Raw genomic sequence first — 19,712 nt, 5'->3', positions numbered from 1 at the left:
TAATATGCAACGCTCTGTTTGACAGTATATGTGACGTGTGTCCCAAAGGACTAAGGCATGTTGAGCAGTATTACTGAACTTTGTGACTAGTATTTTGTTGAATGAGGTATTAAGTACTTTTGCACCGAGACATTTACAATGTAAATACACATGTACAAATACAGTACTCATCTCTGCACACTGACCTAGTACCATGCATATGATCAAGAAAAAAATAAGATATAATGACACAAACGGTCAAGTATATATTTATTTTTTTTTGGGGGGGGGGGGGGGGGGGGGTGCTTTCGCTCTTATCCAACACTTTATTGGAAGCCTGGTATTTATTCTTGCTAAACAATAGGGGGGGGGGGGGGGGGGGGGGGGATTGGATTTTTATAGAAAACCGTTTTAATTGAATCAAGTTGGGGACAAGTGATACTTGTACAAATAGTTGCCCCCTCCCCCTGTCAAAAAATGTTAACTACAGCCTTGCGTGTGACGTAGTCATGAATCCTTACAATGTGGCTCGATGCTTTTATTACCATGCCTGTGGTTTTGACATGGGTGTCTATGAAATGAAGAATGCTATGCGGTGACGTGTGTCAGAACTTAGCCATTGCGACTGTCATACACATTGAACTTGTCAGAGTGAAACTGTATGTTTGCGATGATGTGTGATGTACTCATGAATCCTTACAATGTTTTCTACGGGGCCAACGACGACGAGGTCGCAGTAATAAATCAATCAAATTGTATGAAGTGTGTTGCGTCCTTGGTTTCTTTATGAAGAGTATAGAAAATCATGTAGACGAGTGAAATAATCCTTATTAATTCAATAAAGAACCGTGGCAATTACAACAACAATTGCCACCACACTTAGAAATGACCTGCCATTTTCGGTAACGTTTTTACTCAGACGGTGGGTATTTATCTTAATGAGGCTGATCTGATCATGGAGGGCATGAATTAGAATCCCAATGACCCGACATCACAGGCACTGTCTAGACTTCACAGAGTCTGAGCCCCTTCAATTGTGGAATGTTCGGCTGAGATGGAATAATCTTGAAATATATCTCACAGAATTCGGATACGGCGATCTGTGAAGTCTAGACAGCATCTCTATTCATCAGTGAAAAGTACAGGAGCCTAGTCTATCTATCTGGCCTGGTCTATCCAATGGATGTGATCTTCAACCCAATCCAAACGTGCCTGCCTGTGATGTCGGGTCAATTGGAATCAAATTCATGCATGCATATGATTTGAGGTTGGATCAGGTGAGCTTAAAGAACCGATCTCAAACTCCTCCATCGGGGCACGATGAAAGGTGTGTGCTACAGAGATGACATTCTGGATGTGTATGTGAGATCTTATGCTGGTGTATTCGGACAGGAAATCATCCTCATGTACGTTAATGTACGACCTCATCGTGCATGGGTCGTTGATGCCTACTTTGTGCAAGAAAACTCCGATGTGGCCAAACCAGTCACCAGACTTTAACTTTATCGAATACATGTGGAACGTGCTGCAGATCGCCTCCTCACGATGCCCTGACAACTCTACGGGAACTTGGCAATGCCCTTACAGACGGGGAGGAAAATTTGCTAGAAACCATCCAGACACTTGTTGGCCATACAACAACGGTTGTGCCAGGCTATGATCGCATCACATGGATCATGTACGTGCAACTGAGGTTGTTGTTGTGGTTTTGGACAACGCATTCGTTTTTGTGTTGTTGTTTTTAGTCGTTTCAGTTTTGGTCAGATTCTCCCCATTTGACCTGTGATCTGATTGATTATTGGTCACATGTTTTTTGCTGGCATTGTGTGGTACATGACAACGGATTTTTGTTCATTAAATATGTCTTCACGCAATGCTGTCTTTGGCTATTTCAACAGATGCACACAATACACTTTAAAAGTGGTGATCCTCCGCACACTTTGAGTAGTATATATGGTATTCTCCAACTGTATTACATGCAATGCAAGTCAAGTGCTTAAGTAAGTTATAAGCGATAACTGTGATGTTTAAATTATACGTGATCACGAGCCGATTGTTTACTAATTTGATTTAGATTACTTGACTCATAAATAAGTAATCGGTACTTGCATGTAGCCATAAAACGCTGTGTATGTGTGCAAGGCGACTAAACTATGTCTTTACCCGTGGTACAGTCTTCACCCTTCCATCCAGATATGCATCCAGAAATGCATTTTCCTCTCACATGATCACAAGACGAATCTCCTGCACATTTGCTTTCTGAACAAGTGGTTCATTGGTTCCGTTATTACATTCTTAGATGGAAGCACTGAGTCACCTTTCTTTGTAAAACATGCATGAAGAACCAAACACATACAATATATGTTTGACGAATGCCTCCCTGCTTTGGACATGGATTATCAGATTAACATGACACAGATGATCACCGGTTTGATGCTTACAGGACAATGATCATGAATACATCGACATAGAGATAATAAATCACATACCATAACAAACACAAACTGCATATAAATCACTAAATGACTCAAAACAGATCATGACATTTAAAGATTAATATCCTTGGTAACCTTCAGTTGAACCGATCATCACATAGTTTGTTTGGTTCAAAGTTATACTTCTTCTTACAATTCCTCTTCCGTTCCAATTCCTCTTCCGTTCCACACATACTCCATGCATAATATTTTGCTTCTGTTTGGGAAAAGTATAGAAATGAAGTTTATATCTTCTAAGTCTGGTCCTGTTGGATATGTTCTATCTGTCAGGAAGCAAACATGAAACCGGAAATATACTACACTGTGAAGTCGAGAAGCCGTTTATCAAAGAACATTACATGTACAAAAAAGTGAAGTAGGTAGGTTTTATACATGCAGATCATTGATGTTTATACAAGGTTGAATGATGATAGATTGATGTCTAAAACCTACCTACGTCACATTTCTGTGCATCACTTGCTATCATATCTGTGTTTTGGTTAGTCAAGAGCCTCCTCTTCCAAATGGCATTTCTTTTTACATCATATTTCAGACTGGACGCGAGAGACACCATGTTGTCAGACATACGTGTAAGAAAAAACTGTCTTAATTAATTAATGTCCTGGCTGTCGTTGTTCAAAACAACCTCAGCGCTACGACTTTCGTGAGTCTGTGTTAAGGTATGGAAGTTACGATCACCTTAAAGCTTAATTCGCTTTGTAACAACGGCATCCAGGTGGAAACGAAGGACGAGTGTCGATGTTAGGAGTTCTGTAATACTTTGAATTCTCACATAATATGTGCTACTTGACACTTGTGCAGAAGTATGGCCAAGCTTTGTTACAAGCTGCCTCTACATTGAAGTGGAATGCTATGTCTTCTCAGAGATGTTTAACGGGATAATCGTATACTATAGAATAACATAATAGTAAACAGGGGGCAAACAATTAAGAGCAACGTTTCGGTGTAGGTTCTAAGACCGTTATCATCACTTGCTTGATAACGGTGTTAGAACCTACACCGGAACGTCGCTCTTAATAGTAATAAAGAAGTTGTTTATCCATAACTTCTTATCCTTACTATAAAAGTACGAAATGTGTAAAGTTCAGCTTCTCTAATCATTTTCGTAATAGATATACACTGTACAATCACTAGATATGCATGTACTTCACTGAAGAAAAAGTCGCTACATAACTTTGAGAGATCACTTGATAACAGTCAATTATTTTAGAAGCAAGTTAAATTCATACACATGTGTTGTACATATTAGCCCAAACATTTGGTACGTATATCTTCAAGATTTGTTTGAATGAAGGTTATGATGCTATGGATAAAGCTGCCCCCCATAATGAACTGGAGTCCTCAATTACAGAACAAGAGATACTAAATGGTATACTATCATCACAGAAGGGTAAAACTGTAGATTAAAATCTTCGTCCAAAAATAATAACAAAATATGTAACAGACAAGCAGGTTTTTACGCCCGGACATACTTGTTCACACTGACTGCTGGTATACAAGAATATTTTAAGTAAACTTAACGTTCCCTACGTCTTTTTTCAAAAATGCATTTGATTTTGTAGGCAGAAAACAACGTACGCATGTTCTCGAAAAATATGGTCTACCTATTAATTTTGATTATGATTCAGTCTATGTACTACGATATAACGGTAATAACAGTAGTTTTAATGAGTGGTTTGCTTGGCCTATCCCTGGACTGAAGCAGGGTGTATTAAGCCAAATTTATTGTTACTTTTTATTAATGAGTTGGCTGCTGAAAGTCTTGATACATGTCGAAGAGAAGTATAATTTTTGAAAGATTTACAAAAAACGATTCTATTAAGGTTTGCTGCTGATGATATTTTTATTTCTGATAAAGTAGATTAGCTACAAGAGCAACGGAATATTTTCGATGATAATTGTTTAGCATGGAAACTAAATGTCAACCTGTCAAAAAATAAAATATAAGTGAGATTGTTAAACAGTTTTGTGTTGTATATTCATTATGATATTGCAGAAGAACAAAGGTACCTTGGACTATTGATCATGACCCCCATCTTTAAATTTAACAAGAGCAGTGTCAAATTTGGCGTCAAATGGAAACGGTCACCTTTAAATGTTCTTATTGTGGCCTGGACATGGGGAAAATTCCTCTGATAATGTACTTCAAAATATGTAATTAAAAAATTAAGCCGATCATTCTGTGTGAATGCGAAATAAGTGGTCATCAAATGTTACGTGTACAGGTACAAATACTTGCGCTGTCTCGAACCTGTGACTCGAAGTTGGCATTTGTCACATCAACAGCTTCAAGAAACGCAAATAAGCAATTCACATAGTTGTTGTAAATTCTGCCATATACAGACTGTTGAATCATGAATAAAGTAAAAACCAGAGATCTCTTCTCTAACTTGGTTTCGTCCACAGAAGTCATGGGCATATATATAAATACCAAGACCACGTGCAACGCATTCAGCTGCTGTCGTTCCTACACGTAATACATGTACACGTGTACACATGTACACATGGACAATTGACACAATTTGTATGGGTCATTTCCTGCGTAATTACTTCAATAAGTCATTATAGGCACGTTATGTGTATTTGATAAATGATGTATGCAGCCGTATTGCCATGGATCTACAATACTGAGTCTGTTACTTGATCTGGCCTTCTGGATAGGTGTCCATTCCTCGCTGTCTCAACAGTCCGGATCCATCCTTAAAAAGCCCCCGAAGGCAATACATACCAAATAAATATTAATTCGACAATCAGTACAACGATTGATTCGCCTTATGGCAACCACAAATTATCAAGAATTAAAATATGTTGGGAATCTGCTATTGAGCAGAACATTAACATACTTAAAAGAATCGTGAACATATTATACCTAATAATATGATCTTCGATTATGTCGGTCAATAGCCTTTTATACAATAAACATTTGAAAATGAAATTTGAATATTCACCTGATCTAAGCTCGTTGTACATAATACAGGTACCAGCTGCCCAGGAGGAAAGTTCGGAGACACCTGTAGCTACTCCTGCCACTGTACTCCTCCCTGTAACCAGAAAACCGGAGTCTGCAACGGTGCCTGTGATCCTGGATGGTTTGATGGGAATGGGCAAACCTGTCAGAGAGGTGAATTTTCTTGCCAAAAGTGTGCGTGTGTGAGAGAGAGAGAGAGAGAGGGGGGGGGAGGGAGAGAGAGAGAGAGAGAGAGAGAGAGAGAGGCCTTCTACGATCTGACTTGCGTCTTATGTATATAGGTGCCCAGCGTCGACGGGATACCAATCTGAAAACACTGACTACCTACCGCAGCTTTAATTTTTCCTATCTTTTTTCACATTCAAGATATTTGACAGTGACTTTATGCAAGATATTCATAGGTGCACTGACTTATTATAGGTCCTGTTATCCATTGCTCCTGCCAGTTATTTGACCTATTGTGTTGCCTCTTGTGGAGATAAACTTAATCATGTTTGTTTCAATATAATGTGGTAACTATTCAATGATCTTGTGTGATTAATTACTGATGTCGCAATTTAGGTCTGCAAGAACCGATTTGTGGGTTAACCTTCGTGTTTGAACATAGGGAATCACCTCGTAGCAACATCCTGTAAAAAATCAAAAATGTTTGAAAGCCTTTCATCCCATTTATTCATCCAAATAGATGACACCACACTCACCCCATAGTTTGTATATTAAACCTTTCAGAGTCTACCACTAGTTATATCTATTTTTAAGCTACGCGGATGCTAACACCATAACGCGACTGATCACATGATGTTTGTAATCGTTTGAAATTGGATCTTTGATATTTTAACAAAAGTGTTTGTCCTTTGGGATATGTCCTTCACACATTCACAATTTCCGCATGTCTGTCACAGTAACCCCTATTTACTTTTGCAGTTATCACTTATCTGTTGGATCCACCAAGATCAATTTCCTAGGATTTAAGTAGCAACTTTTCCCTCATACAAATTGCAATGTTAAAGTTAATTTATCTTCGTACTTGTTGGTACAAGAGAACATTGCCTTCAACAAGACAGCATCTTCGCCCCCAACTGACTATGAACAAGATAAAGGCTGGACTGCAGACAAAGCCGTAGATGGGAACCGGGACCAGGATATGTACCGCGACTCCTGTTTTCACTCTCATTCTACGGCACCTAACCCTACGTGGACAGTTGACCTGGGACAGCCGTACAGGATACACGACGTCAGGATATACAACCGAGTAAATTGTATGTATCAGTTCAGGCAGCGTTGATTTGCAGGATATTACAAAACATTTTAGTACACGCCGATCAGGAACAACGTGTTTCTGTCACATTTCAACTGAATGTGGTGCCATTGTGTTATTTGACGTCCACACGTTCCAGCAACAAGATGATAGGTGAACTGAATCATATCAAGTGCCATGTGATTAGCTATTTGTTATTGTTAAAGAGCACCCAGTCACCCTCCGTCATTAAATCATTTCTTTCATTGCATGTTTTAGATCCTCAGTTGATCAGGACAGCTGTCCTCTCCCTGAGTAACTCCAGCAGCTCCATACCCGGCGTCACATGCTACACCTTCCCGAATGACGCAGCTAAAACAAACAACAGCGTGTACGACGTGACGTGTGACGGCACAGGGAGATACTTCACCATCACACACAGCACAGGGCTAAATCTGTGTGAGGTGGAGATTAATGGTATGGATAATTGCTCATTGCAGGCATCTGTGCGTAGGCAATATACTGGTATATTATTTAGTATATTATAATAGTTAACTGTGCATTGGCACTGCCTTTTAATAAGCATATATTTGATCTCTAGATAATACTAAAGCTCGGAACTTAAAACATTAATTTCACGAGTGACATATTGTCCGTAATCACTTCTACCTCGTGGGTATTTCTATAAATATTCAATGACTGTGACTTTTGTCATGTTTGCTCTCTTAAAGTGCACGTAAAGTGAAAACATTGATTGCGATGCTCCTTTGTGAAAGTGCTTAATCGGATTCCAAAACATATATATAAATGGACTAAAGCTAACGGCACAACGGTGCAGCAGTGCGGGACAAAGGGTTTCATTGGCTGATCTGATAGCTTGGTTTCAGCGTTTACTATATGCTCCATCTTGTGATGCTTATCAGCAATACAGATACGCCAGGAAGCAACCCAGAGCAAATCTAGAAGTGTTGCTTTTAATGTTAATCAAACGTTGTGGGCACTGTAAACGAAGGATCAGAGAGAAACTAAGCCTTGTAATGCGATTTAAAGAAACCGAGGTGGAGGATGGCAGAATGGCCACCGCCCAATCAGTGAAATTGCACAGTGCGTCAAACACCGGAAATGTTTTAACCCAAGTGGTAGATTTTTTGTTCGGGGACGATTTCACTTGTCATTTTCTTATCCTTTCTTTATGCTATTCCGTTTTTCTTCTAAAATTTTGGTCAAACATTTGTAAAGTATTGCGTGCGTGCAGTCGTGTGAGTGTGTGTGGCTGCTTGTACTAGTCCGGACTAGTCGTGCTAGCCTACTGAGGTACCATTCCACAGTTAAACATGAATACCCCCACCCAGACAGTATACTGACTCCGAGCTTACCAGTTTACAAGGTAAAGCTACAGTGTGTTTTTATATTCTGACAACAGCATAATTATGGCTAGAAAGAGTGTCACTGTTTGATTTATCCTTGTGACCAATGAAGCGATGACAGAACTGCAGACATAGATGGCTCGGACACGTGAGTGTATCCGTATTACTGGCCCTAAGACGAGGCTGACATAAAGCCAAAGAAATTCAGTCAGATGTATCTGAGACTCGAGACAAGGGTTACAGGGAGACATGATATTGTCGAAGTTGTAAAATATAATGGAAAAGTTTTTGTCACTTTTATTTACTGTTATTGTTTGTTGAGGAGCAATAGGGTAAACAATGAACTTTTACATGATCTATTTCGTGAGACCTCTGAGTAAGTATTTCAAAGTATACATACACAGCAAACATTTGGACAAAGTCAGACCATTGGTTTGAAAAAGACACATTTGAGCCCCCAAAGATTTTTTTAAACATAAAACGGATCAGGGAAACACAACACAGAGTTGGCTGTAGTCAAGTCAAGATGTGAATTACATTTAAGGCCTCCAGCCCATATAAATAGGAGCAAGATATAAGTCTTACACATTCGTGTCTAAGAGAAATAGAATGTTTGACATATAAAGACAGTTGTAATTATGACAGCATCCTTTTTGAAGAGAGAAGAGAAATTAACACAGATACAAGGTGCCTTGACAGAAAGCGTTCTAGTATAAACGTATTTCTTAGATCCCTGTGAAGCATGAAGTAGGGGACGCGACTGTAGACAAAGATGGCTGGGGCACGTGAGTGTATCCGCATTACTGGCCCTTAGACGAGGCTGACATAAAGACAAAGAAATTCAGTCAGCAGTATCTGTGGCTCAAGAAAGGGGTGACAGGGAGACAGGATGTTATGCAGATGGGGACATTCAGTTTGTCCTGTGTGTCCTGATTACAAAAAAGGACATAAATAGTAAAGTGTATTTCTCTTCCTATAACTAAACGATATGATGGGCACAACATCTTCTAATGTTTCACTGGACATTTTTGTTACCCATGCCTCTACAGGTGAAAAGATTGATGTTTTGGCAGTCCACTGTAATCAGACGCATTAGTCGAAGTAAATAAAGTAAGACTGCCAAACCTTGAGGTCGCAGAACCAAAAATGATGAAAGTCAGAGGCCGCAGATGCGATCACAAACTCGTAGGAATGGACAAGAGGTTAAGGAGGAACAGGACAAACACTTGTTATTTGTGTTGAATTAGTTTTGAATTTTCTGCCCTTAGTCTCGAGACCTATGAGTTGTGGATTTTCAGTATGCCGTTGTCCTCATTGTCCACATGTACATGATTGGGTTACAGACTGAAAAATATGTAGTTAATAATGAAACAGAACGATTACACATAATAAGAACAACTACAAAAGGGATTCTGGCTTTTCACTTGAAACCATAAATATTAATATTTGGAATGTGTTTATGACAACTATGTTCAAACACTATGCAAATACAAGGGGTAGTGAACCGTCCCAGTGTGTCAGGTAGGGATAATTTACGTTTCAAGGTTTTACATTTTTATGAAATACATAGATTTTCCAGAAGATAACTTAAAGTATATAATAAATAGGACAGGATACGAAGATATGCCGTGGCGGGGGAAAAGGATATATTTTCACGAGTGGTTACGCCAATATATCTATTTTTCAATCGTCACTGATGAGAGAAACATGATATTTCACTCGAAATCTCCTCTAGGTTAATGTGTTTATGCCTTGGTGCTTGCTCCACAGTGTGCTCAAATGGAACTTATGGGTCGAAGTGCAGCTATCATCCTATTTTAAGTTTGCAGTCCAGGAGTCTTTGGCGATAGCTGCAATCAGTTCTGCCATTGCTTCCAAGCAACGTGTGACCCAGTCAGTGGTGTGTGTCCTGGAGACTGTAGACCCGGGTGGCAGGGAGACAGGTGTGATACAGGTGAGGAGATTCAGTCAGTGGTGTGTGTCCTGGAGACTGTAGACCAGGATGTCAGGGAGACAGGTGTGATACAGGTGAGGAGATTCAGTCAGTGGTGTGTGTCCTGGAGACTGTAGACTAGGGTGGCAGCGAGACAGAAGTGATACAGGCGAGGGGTCGCCGTCAGTGGTGTGTATCCTGGATACCGGGTGCCACTGATGGGGCAGGATATGCTCACCTTTCAGCAAAAACCTGTAATCAGCACTAGTTCATAGTGATTCATGAACACATGCTCAAGGTATTGTCGAAATCGTAAAATGTTTCAGTGGATTTTGTCACTTTTATTTACAGTTATTGTATTTTGAGGAACTGTAAGGTGAACTATGAAATGTAAATGATTTATTTCATGAGACCTTTCAGTAAGTATTTCAAAGTATACACACACAGTAAACAGTCAGACAAGCCAGATCATTGGTTTTAAAAAGACCAATTTGAGCCTCCAAACATGTTTTTAAGAGAAATAGCATGTTTGACATATAAAGACAAGGCTAAATAATGACAGATAGTCATTTCTGGAGTTAATGTTGCTTCATGCCGTTTGTTATTCTCTTGAAAATATTTCGTTATAAACTGTAAATGTTAATTTTAAACTCGTCAACCGAATGTTACTTCACCAGCGTGTATTCCAACAGTGGTCTCGGAGTTTTCAAGAATATTTTGGGTTGAAGAGGATTTTGTATATAGTCATATCTATACATGTATGGTACAAAATTTTAGTTACCCAAAATATGTTTTGTTACTTTTGTTAATAGGTTTTTTGGATTTTGCAAACACGAAACTACTTTTTAAGTCGCAAATACAAGGTGTGGTGAACCGTCCCAGTGTAGGGATAATTTTTCTTTTAAGGTTTTACATTTTTAATGAAATACGTTGATTTTCCCGAAGATAACTACACAAAAAATATATAATATATAGGACAGGATACGAAGATATCCCGTGGCGGGGGAACAGGATATATTTTCACTAGTGGTTACGCCAATATTTCTCCTTTTCAACCGTAACTCGATGAGAGAAACATGATATTTCACTCGAAATCTCCTCTAGGTAATGTGTTTATGACTTGGTGCTTGCTCCACAGTATGCTCAAATGGAAGCTATGGGCCGAAGTGCAGCAACATGTGCACTCATAGGAATTGTGCAGGAGACTCGCCATGTGATCACATGAGCGGGACATGTGTTTCTGGGTGTAAAGCTGGATGGATGGGTGACGACTGCATGGAGGGTAATTATCATAGTTTACATTTTTAAGACATTCAAACATGTCGAAAGTGTATTCAATTGTAAAGGCTACTGACTCTCCTTTACAAGTGACTTAACATACATATCTAGCCATAAATAGAACACTTAATACGCTGCTATTTGTAATATGTAAATGACATTGTTACTTCTCCACAGTGTGCTCAAATGGAAGCTATGGACAGAACTGCCATAACTCGTGTACTGACAGAAAGTGTGCTGGAGATTCGACCTGTGGTCACATAAACGGGACATGTGTTTCCGGCTGTGCGCCAGGGTGGATGGGTGAAGACTGCAGAGAAGGTGACCATCTTAATAACCATTTTAACGTATTACTGACAATCTTCCAACAGTGTTATTAGCCTTTAAAACATGTGGTAGTATTAATAATACTTGTGAAGAACGAATACCTATCTTTAGCATTTAGTGGTGTAAGCAACCGCTGACAACCGTCTGTAAATATACGAGGTTTGAAGTATAAAAACAGTATTCATTAAAATAAATGTACCTTGTAATGAAGCCTTTATCTCGAGTCGAATTGAAATCGTTGCACGCCGAGATATTTGCAAGAAGATGAGGGCTGCATAAGTTTTATTCCACCTATATGACGTTTGCCTTTAATCATTTCAATCTGTACCAGACAAACCATTAACTGATATTTGGAGCAATGTCTCACGCCATTGGGTACTATGTCCCGCTGTCAATCTGAACACCAAGCATTATCACCCTGTCATGGTCGCCTCATACGACAAGCATAGGTTGCGGGGACATGTACGAAGAAAAATGTTTAACATAAATTGGCCAAATGTTCCAGCATGAAATTCAAAAGAATGCATCATTTTGTCCAACCCACGTGTGTTCTACAATGCAAATCACAAAGATACTAATTGATCCTACTATAAAAACATGTTAAAACAAAATTTAATCCACCAAACACTATGTTCAACTCTATTTCACCCCTGTATGGTGCCTGGTCATGGCTTAAGTTTGAGATGTACAGAAACAGATTATTCATACATTGTAACCAATACCCATTTAGTAAACATTTCATATTCTGTTTATACTGTTTTTTCTGAACATTGGACCGATGTTAAATACGTTTTAAACTGGTAGTTATCATTACAATATTAGCATTATTATTATAAACATAGCAATAAATATACTCTGTTCATGACATTAAGATTGCTCCGCAGGGTGCTCAAATGGCAGCTATGGACAGAACTGCAATAACTCGTGTCCTGACAGGAAGTGTGCTGGGGACTCGCCATGTGATCACATAAGAGGGACATGTGTTTCCGGGTGTGCGACAGGTTGGATGGGTGAAGACTGTAGGGAAGGTGACCATCTGAATAACCATTTTAACGTTTTACTGACAATCTCTCAATGGTGTTATTAGCTTTCATAACATGTGGTCGTTTAAATAACTTTTGGTGCAAATAGTGATGTACCCAACCATTGGGGTTTGAACAAGCATTAAGACAATAAAAAACAGCATTCATCAAAATGTATGCTTTACAAAAGGAACCTACTATAACATGTTCAAAACAATGAGCCGTTTCGAAATCACGCAGAACGTTATAACCAATCATATTTTGTGTTGTAACAAATCATATTAAGCTAGAACCAGGTTTTGTATTGTATTAGCACTATTTCACCTTTATGACGTTCGCTTGTCTGTAATTGAGTCTGGACTAGACTCTTACTACCCTTTCACAGTCGCCTCTTATGAAAAGTATAGGTAACAAGACTATCTCTTAAGGACACTGATATCAAGTAAATTTCCCTTTGAAAATAACCTTTTTAATTAAATTCCACATGTGACGAAAATGCACATAACTGATATTTTGAATTTGATAATAGGCATAACAATATTTAGCAAAAGGGTTCCAATATGTTCGTGACATTGTTACATCTTCACAGCATGCTCAAATGGAAGCTATGGACAGAACTGCAACAACTCTTGTACTGACAGGAAGTGTGCAGGAGACTCGCCATGTGATCACGTACGAGGGACATGTGTTTCCGGGTGTGAGCCAGGGTGGATGGGTGACGACTGCAGAGAAGGTGATTATCGTTGTTAACAGTTGGAGTTAAACATAGGAATATATATCAAACGTGTATTTCTCGACGTGAGTGAGTATTGACAGTCGCATCGGCAATATTCCAGCCATATAACAACTATTAAAAACGATACGAATATGCTCTGAGTATATCTTTGACATATGTAACGTATTGAGATGAACTATTACTTAAATCCATTTATATTGTCCATGTCGGGTACAATTCATATGGCAGTTTCATGTTTACACAATATTGTTCCAGTCTGTGACATTGGACGTTACGGAGCTAACTGTGACAAGACCTGTTCCTCCAGACACTGTGTGGGGGACTCTTCATGTTACTCAACAGGGCACTGTGACTGCGGGTGTGTGACAGGATGGACAGGAGCGGACTGTACAGGTAACTATGTCAACAGGAAGCTAAAGCTGTGAGTGAAGAGTTGGCAGTGGCTGGACGGTAATATAGCAAGGTATTTTGTGTTAAAAAGGTTTTGATTATCTGTAAAATAGAGAAATGCAGCATCAAAGGTTGGGATAGAAGTGTGAAGAGCAGTGGAAAGTGAAAGGTAATGCTATCGATGCGCTACATCGTTTTCAGTTGGAAAGATAGAAAACTTCTCCTCAATACTTTGTAATGAATCATGTGTGATGAACATGGTTTGTTATGACAGCCGTACGATTTTGAAACAGTAGCATTCTTGTGTTCTCATTTATCTCTTTTTCTTAGAAATCTGATCGTCTCAAATATCAATGTGCCTGGGAAATAATACAGACACCCTGTCCTGTTTCATTAGAATATATCGGATCATCTTTTGCAAAATCTGTTTTACAGATATGGTTCAGTTTTCTGTATACCGTTATCTCAATACAAATTCAAATTTCCATTTGGACAAAGACGATAAATCTTTCTGAAAGTGCAACAAGTATTTGTCCAATCGCGTTTCATCCAGTCATAGCAAAACCGAATTGTAGGCACGTGTTAAACACTAAAATGTGTGTTCCTGTTTTTCATCGATCCCCTTGGCTACGTCAAACCAAACGACAAGGTATCTCAGTGGGCTAGCACTCTCAAAAATGCAATTATCCGGACTAGTACAATAAGACACACACGTATGCGCGCAAGCACAAACATACATGCACGTGGCAATAAAGAACAATAAAATGCAACGTGACGTTTAACCTAAATCCAACTCAAACACCTCATCTGTGATATCTGATTGTTGTCATTTTATAAATCTTTTAGTTTTCGAGGGTGGCTTCATTTAATGATTCAAAGCAAATGATAGGAAATTTATCGAAATATAACGAGATTTGTCTCACATGTGTACTAACCAAGATAGTAAAAATAGTAAATGGTAAAACAAATGTCTTAAATCATTGAGTGATCTTGTCTTTTATGTACATGTATTCAGAAGACTTGAGGAGTGTACAAGCAGCCGGATATAACGCTAGCCAGTTGGCAGTTGCCGTGGCAGTGGCATTCGTGGCTGGTGCTGTATTAGGTGGCATCGTCAGTGTTGTTGTCTGGAGGAGAAGGAATAGGTAAATGGTCACTCTGATCAAAATATATATATTTCAAAGATAAATTTATTTTTTTTAATGTAATATGTTATTTCGTCCAAAGATAGGATCATACCTGAAAATGAACATGACGTCATATTGGATATTCTGTCTATGTCTCTCATGTACTTGTTTATACCAAGCTTTGAATGTCTTTACGTTCCAGATGCCATCACAAGACATCTGAATCGCACCCAACCAATGTATCCACCGCTCAAACTGAACGATCGCAGGCCAGTGATGACGTTGGCCCAGAAACTAGGCCATACGACAGTCTCAATGCCGTCTCATATGACGCCACGATGAAAGGAGAGACATACTGCACGATTACATCTGGCAAAACAGATTTAGGAAGTGATGCCACTGTTTTGACGTCATGTGACGTGTCCGACTCTATCGGAGCAGGGACCTATGAAACCCTTGACAACACGTCACGGGGAACGGATGGTGAATATAGTGAGATCGGGAAAGTTGAGTGACTTTCTATTGACAAACCTACTGTTTAAACAAAATAATATATTGGTACTTGTACCTATAGTCAGGAAAGTTGCCCATCAACTCTAAGATTTATCTCTTTTTTAACGTTTTAAAATTGCAATAAATAAATTCTTAATTTACGTATTTCTGTAGCGTTAGGTGTCTATTGATCCTGCAAGCGACCTCACACACTCGGACACTACATGGCACAGTTACAATGTGAATTATGTTCAATTAGAGTTTTGTTAGCATAAGGCATATATGTGATACATCTTATGCACATGATGACGATAATATCATTTGAAATTCAATTATGGTTTCTTTCAATATTTCAAACATGGAACTTGTGGGCAGGCACTTAATACATCGGGAAAGTAAAAAGAATATCACACTAATGTTCTAATTCTAATTACACTAATGTAACTTTTAGGCCCTGAAGCTGGCCGATATGCTGTACAACTGGTTTCAAAAACTTAACATTGTATGTTTTGTTCAACTTTAGCTATGCACGCATTTATATTAGTTGTGTTAATGCAACACTGAATTGAAACGGAATACTTGATTAAACAACATATGTTCCTGCATGCGTGGTTTTGTTTCAAACAGATCACATGATTCAGCATTGGCGGTGAGTCAGAACTTAACACTATGCTGTAACTCAATGTCCCCTGCTGTGAACTGTGAATAGTTTTACCATTATATTCATACAACGAGACTTAACATAAATGTATTTTTATTTTTCTATATTTAATTTATAGCTGGTGTTTGCAATAATGGTGACACCACCTTTGTATGTAGTCGGTGAACTGAAATACATAGACATGACAAATTTACATGATCTGTAAACTTGTATATATATATATATATATATGGATTGCGATTATATACATGTATATATATTTTTTTAATTGGACGTTTACACGATATACGGCTTTTCCTTTGGACGAGAAGTCGGTTCATACGTTTTTTCACAAGACCGTCTTCTTGAAAGGACGTAAACACTGACGGACTACTTCCACATTTCTGGGGAAACCCCTGGGAATTCCCTAGCACGAAAACATGCATAAGCGTTCTTTCTGATCATTTAGAACCTTTAATCTTGGTCTCAGCGTTTCAGTATACATTAAGAAACGTGATAGAGCTTGACTGCATGATTGTTCACGAATATCCTCGCTACGGCCCATCCTAATGAACAAACGAAGAAATGCACATCCAAACTATCGTCAGCATCGACTCGATCTGTGACTAGGTTGACAGTGACCATCTCCAGCAATCTTCGAATTTACCTCAGTGTCTGTTTGACGCATCTTTAATCTCCTTTTAATGATTGGTCAGTTGATCAATGATGACTAACACATGTAACCGGCACAGGTTCATTAACAATCGTGTCGGCCATTTTGACGTCTTGTGCTTGGTGTAAATGTATTGTGGCTGACTTACTGAGGTATTTCTTGACAGACCTTTCTCATCTAATGGTGCTATTATTTGAATATATGTGTTGCGTAAGATGTTTCTGAAGAGCAGGTTGTGCATCCATTCGCTCATGTCACCTCTCTTTTTGAGGAACTATTTTATTCCGTGATATAGCTTGTAGTTGTATGTCTGTCAGTGTAAACATGAAGTCATGCGTAATAAATAAAATTGTGTTTAGATGTTGGCCTACATCTTAGAGGTAAGAAATTATGATAAAAAAAAATTAAGAATTTTAAACAAATGTTATAACAAAATAACAATGTTACCTTTTTAATGAGGCATGTCAATATAATGTTCACATGCTTTGCTGACAGGAAAATAGTCCACGTCGTATTTCATCAAAAGTCATTTTATTATTAATTACCTCCCTTCATAACAAGGGAAGCTTTGTTGATAAGAAGTAAAGTTCATATTAAATTATCACCCTTTCTTACTGGGGGCGCTTCAAAAGCGTCTATTATTATCTCTCTAGGGCGCTACAGCTGTACAAACATATTTGTGTATTCATTTTGTTTGTTTGTTTTTTGGTTGTTGTATTTCATTGTCAGGTTATATTGCATATGAAAACACACCAAGTAAGTTAATAGGCTATGTTGTGCAGACCAAGCAAACCACCTTTCACATTTTGTAAACCTAGGTAAACCCAGAGTAGTATCATGTGTAATGGGTCATTCTATACGTAGCCTCCAGCCCTGCTTGTAATCTCTATGCACAAGGAGACTTTAGCGTCATTAACATTTTATGACTATGATAGTCACATGTTTGTTATTGTTTTAATGTCTCACTACGTTTTCTGTGTATGAGTTATGTGTATAAACTATGTTAGTAAGAAAACATGTGACGACAGTAGTAAGTCTAGAATTATTTACTCAAATTCTAAAATATATCACTCATATTTGTATTACTGGACATAGATAACATTTACTTGATTTATTGCTTTTCGTATAGTATAACATCTTTGCAATTATATTGTAATTATAAACGACCACCTGCGCTCCATTAATAAAAGGAATCAAAACTCTGTGCCCACGGTTTCCTTCTCATTTTAAGGTTCTCCAAGTATGCAATTCCCGGTACCAAGCGATGTCTCTATCTATTCACTGCGATAAGCCAGCAAAATGGGGCGTTTCCTAAAGCTGTTCATCTCGAGTAATTTTGAGAGTGAAAAGGAGAAGCATGAAGAAATCACTAACATGGAACCTATATACCGTTTATGATTGTATGAGTAGGCGCCTCTACTGAAGTCCATAACAACGTGGTTGTCAGGAGTTAAACCTAAATTATTGAAAACATGTTTCAAGTTCTATTCTGTCAAATTCAACCGAAACTAACTTGCAATATGAAGTAAATTAAAGTTTGAGGCAAAATGACGGTGATCTTGAGATTTTCATCTACGCTGTCCAAAGCAGTGTGAAAAGATTGGAACGAGACAATGTTTCTTTCGTTTTACTGGCAATGAGTCAATTTTGAAAATGGTGCAACCCTTTTAGTGATGTGACGTCACCATGCCAGGCGGCGAATTGGAAGGGAGGTACAGTGGTTGTGCTCTACGTGAATCGTGTTGTTAAGTGTAAGTGGAATTACAGAAAAAAGAAAAGTAAAGGGGTTCAACACTATTTTACCAGGACATATCATAATCCCGCTTTTTGAATGATCAGCCAGCGGTATGGAATCTACGCTAGACGATATATCTTTCTGAGGATCGAATTGCCGCGAAAGAATAATATCAACATGGCTTGACTTTTGGCGATCACGTACTGTGACTTCATGTCAACCGTGTCACACTGCTTAGACTTCTCACCCTTATGACGTCATAATAGTAGTGTGTACTCTAGGAAAACAAACATATTACAAAGGTCTCTTTGGGTATTGGGTCCTATTAACTTGGTTCAGTTATTATGGTAAAACAATATGTTTTCGGTACAAGAAACAACCATATATGGAGATTACACCGAATCTTTAATTCAAGCCTGAATTCCCCCTTTTAACGATCTCAACATATTTGCCTGAATGCCACGTGATATCAATTTCCTCAAAATATCTCCGAAACCTTTACGTTAAATACACATTCTAAATATGACGATTAGCATGCTTCAGATTGTTCAGAATGTGCCTTTGAGAACGGAATATGTGCTGCAAGCGTTCACGCAAAGAGATTGAATATCAGACGGGCACTAATGATATGAGTGATGTGATGGATATTGCCAGTCTTTAATCAAAAGGAATTAATAGTATCTGCAAAAGCGATCATATTCTAAATTGTGACAGCACAGTATCGTATTCGCCGAAGTATAACTTCTTTCCCGGCGTCTTCACCTCAGCAAAACAACCAAGTCATGGGAGACGAAATACCTTTACATTAATTCTTGTCGTAGTTGCAGCAGTTGTCATCTGGAGAAGAAGACGACGGTACATGATGTTGAGTCCAAATAAATACTAGATGACACAGCTGCCAAATTGGGTCGTGCTTCGTCATTATTTCACTATAACATTCTGCAGCACTAATTCGGGTATATATTGATATGGATAGATATGTAGTATTCTCATCGATATGCACACATGAACGGTGGTAAATAGAATGCAAGTGAACCATGACATATCGGCTACCAAGTTCCCCATATAAAAATATACAGAATTTGCAGTTTACATGATCAATGATTTTCCCTTCGTTGGAAACACCAAACATTCACAAAAATTGGCACAGTCTTCTTATCAGTGAGTGAGTGAGTCTGGTTTTACGCCGCTTTTAGCAATATTCCAGCAATATCACGGCGGGGGACACCAGAAATGGGCTTCACACATGGAACCCATGTCGGGAATCGAACCCGGGTCTTCGGCGTGTCGAGCGAACGCTTTAACCACTAGGC

At 38.6% G+C, this 19,712-nt stretch overlaps 1 protein-coding gene across 1 annotated transcript in view; it reads left to right on the top strand.

Annotated features, from left to right (window-relative positions):
• The first annotated feature begins 5,930 nt into the window (after positions 1–5,930).
• Positions 5,931–19,712, top strand: part of LOC124125607 — a 149,611-nt gene continuing 135,829 nt past the window's right edge. Inside the window, exons 1-8 of the mRNA XM_048387360.1 lie at positions 5,931–6,701; positions 6,959–7,156; positions 9,869–10,000; positions 11,118–11,261; positions 11,435–11,578; positions 12,469–12,612; positions 13,196–13,339; positions 13,598–13,735. Coding sequence (XP_048243317.1) covers positions 6,587–6,701; positions 6,959–7,156; positions 9,869–10,000; positions 11,118–11,261; positions 11,435–11,578; positions 12,469–12,612; positions 13,196–13,339; positions 13,598–13,735 — 1,159 coding nt within the window. The 5' untranslated portion in view covers positions 5,931–6,586. The remainder of the gene's footprint in view (positions 6,702–6,958; positions 7,157–9,868; positions 10,001–11,117; positions 11,262–11,434; positions 11,579–12,468; positions 12,613–13,195; positions 13,340–13,597; positions 13,736–19,712) is intronic.

The sequence above is a fragment of the Haliotis rufescens genome, unplaced genomic scaffold, assembly GCF_023055435.1.
Source record: "Haliotis rufescens isolate VD_foot unplaced genomic scaffold, xgHalRufe1.0.p SCAF_7, whole genome shotgun sequence".
Taxonomy (NCBI): Eukaryota; Metazoa; Mollusca; class Gastropoda; order Lepetellida; family Haliotidae; genus Haliotis; species Haliotis rufescens.
The sequence above is the reverse complement of the archived record's forward strand: the minus strand, read 5'-3'. Positions and strand labels throughout refer to the sequence as shown.